Below are 8,418 nucleotides of genomic sequence, written 5' to 3'. Positions count from 1 at the left end.
TATTTCTCTTTCTTTCTTTCTTGTTCCCTGCCTCCCTTTCTTCTTTCCTTCAACTTTTTTCTTCCTTCCTTCCTTTTCTTCTTCCATGCAGCTTTCTTTCTATGTTTCTTTCTTTCTCCTTCTTTCTTTCTTTCTTTCTTTCTTCCTTTCTCTTTCTTTCTTTCTTTCTTTCTTTCTTTCTTTCTCTTTCTTTCCTTCTTCCATGCAGCCTTCTTTCTTTCTTTCTTTCTTTCTCTCCTTCCTGCCATGCAGCCTTCCCTTTTCTTTCTTCCGTGCACCTTCCCTGCCGCCTGCCTGGCTCTTTAAAAGCCTCCCCTGGAAGAGGGCGGGGGATTCTTGAGGGGGGCGTGGCCTGCGCGTGATGGGCGTGAGCGGGGGCCAATGGGGATCGGGGAGGGAGGCGGGCGCTGCGGGGGTGTCTGTCGGATTAGAGCGAGGCGTGACCCAGTTGACGCGCGCCGGGAGCACGGGCAGCACAGGCGCCGCCGACACCGACCCCTGCCCCATCCCTCCCTCCAGCACAAGGCACCTCTCCCTCCGCCACCGCCGCCGCCGCCGGCCCTGGGGCTGCCTCCTCCTCCTCCCCGCTCCCCCTTCCTCCCGTGAGCCTGGGGAACCTGCAGCTGAAAGCCTCCGCCAGCCACAGCACCATGTACCCGGGGAACAAGCGGAAAAAGAGCTGGAGGGAGGAGAAAGGTAGGGAAGGAGGGCGCCCCTTGGCACCCCTCTCTCCACAGGAGCCTCTTCAGGGGCACAACACATCCCTCCCTCCCTCCCTCCCTCCCTCCCTCCCTCCCTTCACTATTTCCTTCCTACCTTCCCTTCCTTCCTTCCCTTCTCCCTCCCTCCCTCCTCTCCTTATTTCCTTCCTTCCTTCCTTCCTTCCTTCCTTCCTTCCTTCCTTCCTTCCCTCCCTTCCTTTCGTTCCTTCTCTCCTTCCGTCCAGAGCTGCCACCTTCACCTCTTTCCCAGCTTTCCTTACCTGGACCCACTCTCCTCCTTTCCTTCCTTCCTCCCTCTCTTCCTCCTCCTGTTTTACCTTGGCCAGGCTCCTCCTCCTCCTCCTCCTCCTCCTTTCTGTGTGTTTTCCTCCCTCCTTCCCTTCCCAGGAGAGAGGCTCCAGTCCAGGGGCACCTGCAGGAAGCCTTCCAGCCCCTCTTGCCCTCCCCAGGGCAGTTCTGGGTCTGGGTTCAAGGACCTGTCCCCCAAGAGCCTCCTGGGGACCCCCTGGCTGCCCCCCCTCCTCCTCCTCCTCTTCTTGTTCTTCCTCTTCGATCTTACCTTGGTGGCTCTGAAGGCATCCTGGGCATGGCTTCCTTGGGGAGCCCTAGCAGCAGCTCTGGCTCACTTTCATCTCTCCCCCAGCAATGCCTTTCATTTGTTTCAGTGCCTTCTGCTCCAGAGTTGATACACTTTTGCCTTTGGCACAGCCTTTTATTTACTATTTGAAACCACGTACTTTGTTTCTCTCTGTTAGCCTTCATGACTTCCCCCAAGTACGGTGACCCTAAGGCAACCCTGTCATGGGGGCTTCTTGGCAAGATGTGTCCAGAAGTGGGTCTGCCGTTGCCTTCCTCTGAGGCTGAGAGAGTGTGACTTGACCCAGTGGGTTTCGTGGCCAAGCGGGGATTCGAACCCCGGTCCCCAGAGTCGTAGGAGTTTATCACACTGGGGCTACTTTTGGTATTAAAGAAAGATTAAAGCACATTTAAAACCTCCCACAAACGAACTGCAAATAAAGTGATATCAGGAATGCATTGTCGCTGACGTCCCAAAGGTAAAAAAAGATGTGCATTAATGCTGCTTTGTGGCCACTTTAATGGTGGGTTTTGTGCGATGGCGTGTGATATTCATGGAATAAGCTCTTGATCTCCGTGTCATAAACTCCATAGTCATCACACTCAAACCACTTTGTTGTTGTTGTTGTTGTTGTTGTGTGCCTTCAAGTCCTTTCTAATTGATGGTGACCTTCAGGCAAATCTGTCATTGGGTTTTCTTGGCACATTTCTTGCCATTGCCATCCACTGAGGCTGAGAGTGTCACTCGGTGGGTTTCCATGGCTGGGAATGGATTCGAACCCTGGTTTCCAGAGGTCTCAACCCAACACTCAAACCCAACTCTCAGACCATCACACCACACTTACTTCTCTTGGTATGCTATATGTTTATCCTTTTCTTCTTTCTGGGCCATAATAGTCTGACTCAGGTATCCTGGCGAATGCGTTGACAAGCTGCATGCATTTTCCAGCTTCTGCCACAACCCTTTTTGCTGTAAAGGGAGGATGCTTCTGAAAGAAGTGCCTTTCTCTTTCCTCAACTTTCTCTTCACTTGCAACCACCGAGAAAATGAAAGTGTGGAGTGCCTCCCTACCACTTGCTTGCAAGTTCAGTTTCTACTACTACACCCTTGAAATTGAAGTATGCCCTACTATGCAGTCCGCTCTGGAGGTGAAGCCATGGTCTGGAGAGTAAAGACAATGAGCATTTTAGTACATATCCTTGGGGAGGAATATTAACAAATATCAATATATGCTTTACTTTTTTAAAAACGACCTTTGGTTTTTTTATGTCTGCAGTATGAAAAAGTGTCAGGTCCGCTTCTGTTGGATCAACTGTTTCCGAGGAGAGAAAAATCCCAGTTAACTTTGAACTTGTGCACTAAGCCAAGCATCCACTGAACCAACAGAGAATGCCATCTTTCATCTGAACTGATAGGTGGCAATAGCTTAGTCTCAAGAATGGTGGTGATATATATATATATATATATATATATATATATATATATACATATATATATATATACACATACACATACACATACACACACACACACTGAGCCCACTGAGTTACAAGTGACAAAGAGGCAAATAAAATGGAGCAAGTCTCATGCTGGCTTGTGGATAACTCTTGCTGACTGATGTAGCTGCTCACCGTATTAAACTGAGCAGTGGAAACGATCATACTACTCACCGTGTGTCAAAATGATGTTCTAATGGTGTGTTACTAAATAGTGAACTTGTGCTTTCGTTATAGCCATTAAGGTTTGCGCTAACTGTCCGACGTTGTTGCTAAATATCTGGGGCTACTGTCAGTGAATAAAAATCTTAAATCTATAGTATTGTGTGTGTGTGTGTGTCTTGAGAGAGCCAGTCACACTCTCTCAGCCTCAGGGGAAGGCAATGGTAAACCACCTCTGAACAAATCTTGCCAAGAAAACCCCATGATAGGTTAGGTTCTCCATAAGTCGGAAACTACTTGAAGGCACACAGTACACATACATGAGTCCCAGCCTTGGGAGAAGGGTGGGAGATCAATAAATAAATAAACATAATAATAATAATAATAATAATAATAATAATAATGATGATGATGATGATGTGTGCCTTTAAGTTACCTGTCAACTTACTGCAGCCCCATACATTGCATAGGTTATTCTTCAACCAGGAATGCTCAGAGATGGTTTACTGGTTCATTCCTCTGAAATATAGCCTACAATAGCTGAATGTATTAATGCTGCTTAAATCAAAACTGCACTTGTTGACTTTAGGTACTGTATAGGAGTATAAAATGCCTCCTAGGTTAACAGTGAAAACTTTATCTTGTGTATATTGGGCATTTCGGTTAGCCAATAAAGATATCACTGTTTGGTGGATTTTGTTTTTGAATTTACTAAATGGCCAACACAGCTTACCCCTTCATGTTTAGTGAAAACTTTAGTTTGAGTTTCAAGCTCCCAGGCTAGTCCTGGTTTGTATGTTTTTCTTTTTGTTTACCCAGTGAGTCATTCCCCCAAAACAGTTATCATGCTTCTCTGTAAACATGTGTAGCATCAGGCAAGTTACTAGAATATCCTGGCTTAAGGAATTTCCTACACGAAGGAAAAGCTGTTGCTAACAGTTATATGTTGACAGGCACTGTGTTATTGTGTTTATCTTTCATTGTGGATTTGAAGGCTATAAAGACTATAATAATATTGTTCGGAATAACCAAAGAACAAATCAATTAGATTGCTACTAATTGCAGTAATACTGAAGAACATAATATTGTGGCTATGCTAACTTGTAAAACAGAATATAAATTAAAAACTGTGGAAGCATTAATGGGGATAATTTTTATTGCAATGACTAAAACACCTGTGTCCTACCTAGACTACATCAGTGTCCCATGGCAGTGTATGTAGTCCATTAACTGTACTACTTTGTGAACATAATGTTGCTCAGCATTGCATTGTGGAACAAGTCTTATCCTATTTAGCAGGGCTTTGTCCATTTTTCTAACACATGCTGTCTGGAAGACTGTAGCAACTCTACTTTTTAAATACTGTTGATGAAAACATTAATACTTGGAATCATGCTTGAGGTCTGTAACATTCTTGGTGAATAGTTACTATTCTTGAAAGCATTGCATCAATGAGAATGACAACTTTCTTCAGTCTGCAACCAATTTTTTTTTCTACATGAAGTGAAGTGTGAAAAAGTTTATTCTGGGCCCAAACAAACAGGCCAAAATAAAGCTGTTTCAGATCACTTGGGAGGTATGCTGTTTAAATGGCACACACATCTTAAGAGGCCAGAAGCTGCGTCAAAGCTGCGCTCCAGTCCTTAGGACTAGAGCATGGCTTTGGCGCAGCTTCTGGCCTCTTAGGACGCATGCAGCATTTAAACAGCACACTTACAAAGTGACCGGAAGCAGCTTTATTTTGGCCTGCCTGTTCGGGCCCTCTGTAGCTTTTAGGATTTCTTTTCAGAGTATCAGTAGTATCTTTAAAGCTGTATTACATTCCATCACAGTTATTGCGGAAGTAAGTCAAGTGAATGTTTCTGGTGCCTGACATGAGCTTTCACCTTTATGCTCTAAGTGTTACTTCCAGGCTGAATATCCTTAATGTGATGGTAGTGGTCTGTCGATACAAGTGTTCCAGTTCTTGGACTAAAATGATTAATGCTAATAGAGGTTTTCTGATTACTCCATTGCTAAATGATAAATGGCCATGAGAACCAAAGCAAGCTATAAATGGTGCTCTAAGTTGCAAAGGTTGTGGCAAGCATCAGTTTGTGGTGTGCTTGTGCTTTTATAAAGCACTATGATATTCAGCTGGCGAGGAAGGAAGTTGTCAATTGATAGTTCTCTCTAAGTGCGATGGGTCTGCTTTATAGTTGCTGTTTGTGCAGGTTTGCTCATAATTGTTTTACATAATAAAATATTTTAACATCAAGATGGGAAATTTTTAATAATCAAATAAATACTAGTAAAATATACATGAACAGTAATCCATTAAGAATTGACAGGAAAAAAAAATCATAACCCAAATAGCAGCAAAGGAAGGACATCTTTCTCAAGACTAAACGTTTGAGGTGATGGCAATCTAAGTTTAGGATATTAAAAAATAGATGCAGAAAATGCAGTAAAACCATACTTGAAATCTGGTTGTACTTCCGGTAATATTTTATATATCACATCTACAGAAAAGAACCAGATGGATGAATACATAAATAAGGTATTTCTGGTATAGTCATGTAATTATCCCTTGTCTCAAATGAAACTATTTTCATTGTTTTTAGTAATGTACACTAATATTTTGTCTTTTTTTAAATAGAACGTTTGTTGAAGATGACATTGGAGGAGAGGCGTAAAGAATACTTACGGGATTATGTTCCTCTGAAAGATATCCCATCATGGATGGAGGAAATGAAAAGCAAGAGCCAAAGTGATGGTACGTAAGCTTCTTAAAACTTATCTGCATGCTTTTGGACTTGAGTCTTGTTTGGGTAGAAGCACATCTTGTAAACATTGTAGTATTAACCACATTTTGGATGCTAGACTTCAGTGACTGATTGCTATGTTTTAAATAGATTTAAACTTTGATTACCTCCCATTTAGATTGTAGTAACACTCCATATGTAGCTGCCTTTGAAAAATGTTTGGAAGCTTTGCTTGGTCCAAAATACTGTTGACTGAGCACAACTTCTTTATTATGACAGGTTCACTGGCTACTGAAGAATAATTCAGAGTGCTGGTTAAGACCTATGAAACCCTGTGCAACTTTGTCCAGGCTATCTCAGAAGACTTTGTTCTCCTGAGTCCTGAGGTCTTTGGAGGGGGGGCTTTCTTATGGGTCCCATCTCCTGCATGTCTAATGCAGACATGGGAGAAGCCTTTCTCGGTGTCTGCTCCCATGCTCTGAAACTCCCCATGGAGGCCATACCAGCTCCCTCTCAGTTTTCTTTCTGCTGGTGGGTAAACGGTTTTTTTATTGAGACAGAATATAGGCTACTGACATCCTTTTCTGCACAAGCAGCTTTGAACTGGATGGGCACTGCAGTTTTCCTTTGCTGGTGTACTTTAAATTGTTTTTGAATTAGTTTTTTGTGGGTTTTTTGGGCTATGTGGCCATGTTCTAGAAGAGTTTATTCCTGACATTTCGCCAGCATCTGTGGCTGGCATCTTGGTTTGTTTGAAGATGCCAGCCACAGATGCTTGCAAAATGTCAGGAATAAACCACATAGCCCGAAAAACCCACAAAATACTATGGATGCCGGTCATGAAAGCCTTCGACTTCACATTGTTTTTGAATTATTTTAGTTACTTTATTCATTTTATATACTTACACTGTTTTGTTTTAGGTTGACTTGTATCCTAGTTAGGAGAAAAATACATAATGTAAGTTGGGATTAGTCACAGTTATGTACAGGTGTATATATTACATAACACATGAAAAAGCTGTAATACTTGTTAATATAAAATTTCATGCAACTGGCACATGTACACACGTAAACTCTCATGGACCAACTTTTCTTTAGCAAGGCAACTATCCTTAACCTAGTCTTTGTTGACACTGGGCTAAATCAGACTTCTGCTTTTGTAATAGGATTTCCCTTGCCACACTTCTCCTTGTACTCCCTAAAAGTTCTGCCTTGGATCAGCTCTTCAAAGAAGGTTTGTTGTTGATTTAGGTTGCTTTGGGAGAGGAATTTGTTCTACTGGCAGATAATGTTTCATAAACAGTTGAGCACAACTGGATTTCATCCACTAAAAGTAAACCATCTTCTGAATATTATCTTTGAGCTAAAATGTGTTAAAGCTAGTTAACACAAGTCCACATCTACTCATTATATCAGTCTATTCATAAGATAGTTGAGATTTTTCAACTTAATATTCTGCCATAAATTTGATCGCACCAGATTTTGCATCTAAATAAATCCAAATTCTGATGATTGCTGCATCTCTCCCACTTTAAATCTCAGCCTCTGTGGTAGCTGAGGCTTTGCTTGTTCTTAATGGTACATAACTGTAAAGCTATAATAGGTATGCTCAAGAACCATTGGTGGGGTTGAAACTTTGAGCAGTAGACTGCCTATATGGGATCAGCTCATTTTCGAAAGTCCCTCTGAATTCAGGTTTTCATTGTTTTTAGGCACAGAGGAATTGTTGAAGAGAAAGAAATCTCAGACTGTCTTGGGGCTTCAAAACTCCTTATTTATATGCTTGAATCCCTGTAAAGGTTCCCTCAGTTCTGCATAGCTGAATTCTTTTCTGAGAAGAAAAGAAACTCCCAAACTGGAAATGCTTAAGACAGTAGCACGAAACACATAGGCCTGTTACAGACTGCCAAAATAAAGCTGCTTCGGGTCTCTTTGGAGGTATGCTGTTTAAATGATGCATGCATTCGAAGAATCCGGAAGCTGCACCAAAGCTGTACTCCAGTGCTTAGGAATGGAGTGTGGCTTTCGCGGGACCTCCGGACTCTTAGGACCCATGCATCATTTAAAATAGCATACCTCCAAAGAGGGCAGAAGCAGCTTTATTTTGGCAGTCTGTAACAGGCCAAAGTGTAAAAAAATAGTTAGATGGCTATAGTCCCAACTAGAGTCAATCCATTGAATCAGTTGCCGGATTGTATGCCAACATATATGCAAATCTCATTTATCCAGGAGTTATACTTTAATTAGGATAATCTGTTTGACTGAGACCATAATCTTTGTGTGTGTGTGTATAAAAAGATCACTTTTGGTATGCAAACAGTGAAGATATAAACAAACACCTGTGATCAAAATGAGACCACTTGCAACTAAATTGCAATAAGAGGGGCCAGGAAGAGAAATGAGATACAGTTGACCTAAATTGCATGCTTCTGCTCGAAGTTTACTTTTCATGCCTGATTGTCTATTGCAATATGGCTTGATCTCATGAGTTTTCAGGAGGAGCTACATCATTTTTAAGGCTGAGGCATTTTCAGAATGTATTATTTCAGAATATATTGGTTAGGCAGTGGTTATGTTCAGATGTAATGTTAAATCACATTTTACAGTTACAAGAACAAAGCTCTGGTTTGCATGCTTTCCCACTTCCCCTCTGAGAAAGAAGGTATTCTGAAGTATTTGTATCTGTTTTATGTAAACCTCAACTAACTGTAGTTAAT

At 42.0% G+C, this 8,418-nt stretch overlaps 1 protein-coding gene across 5 annotated transcripts in view; it reads left to right on the top strand.

Moving 5' to 3' along the window:
* Positions 1-524: 524 nt before the first annotated feature.
* LOC149313515 (ADP-ribose glycohydrolase MACROD2-like) overlaps positions 525-8,418 on the top strand; it is a 1,160,252-nt gene continuing 1,152,358 nt past the window's right edge. For all 5 annotated transcript variants that reach the window (XM_089519240.1, XM_089519238.1, XM_089519239.1 and 2 more), the window contains exons 1-2: positions 525-696; positions 5,596-5,712. In XM_089519240.1, the coding sequence (XP_089375366.1) occupies positions 651-696; positions 5,596-5,712 (163 nt within the window). In that variant the 5' untranslated portion in view covers positions 525-650. The remainder of the gene's footprint in view (positions 697-5,595; positions 5,713-8,418) is intronic.

Source organism: Sceloporus occidentalis, unplaced genomic scaffold, assembly GCF_023333645.1.
Source record: "Sceloporus occidentalis isolate IW3139 unplaced genomic scaffold, rSceOcc1.0.p SCAF_4, whole genome shotgun sequence".
NCBI lineage: Eukaryota > Metazoa > Chordata > Lepidosauria > Squamata > Phrynosomatidae > Sceloporus > Sceloporus occidentalis.
Note: the sequence above shows the minus strand (reverse complement) of the source record. Positions and strands in the feature narration are given on the sequence as shown.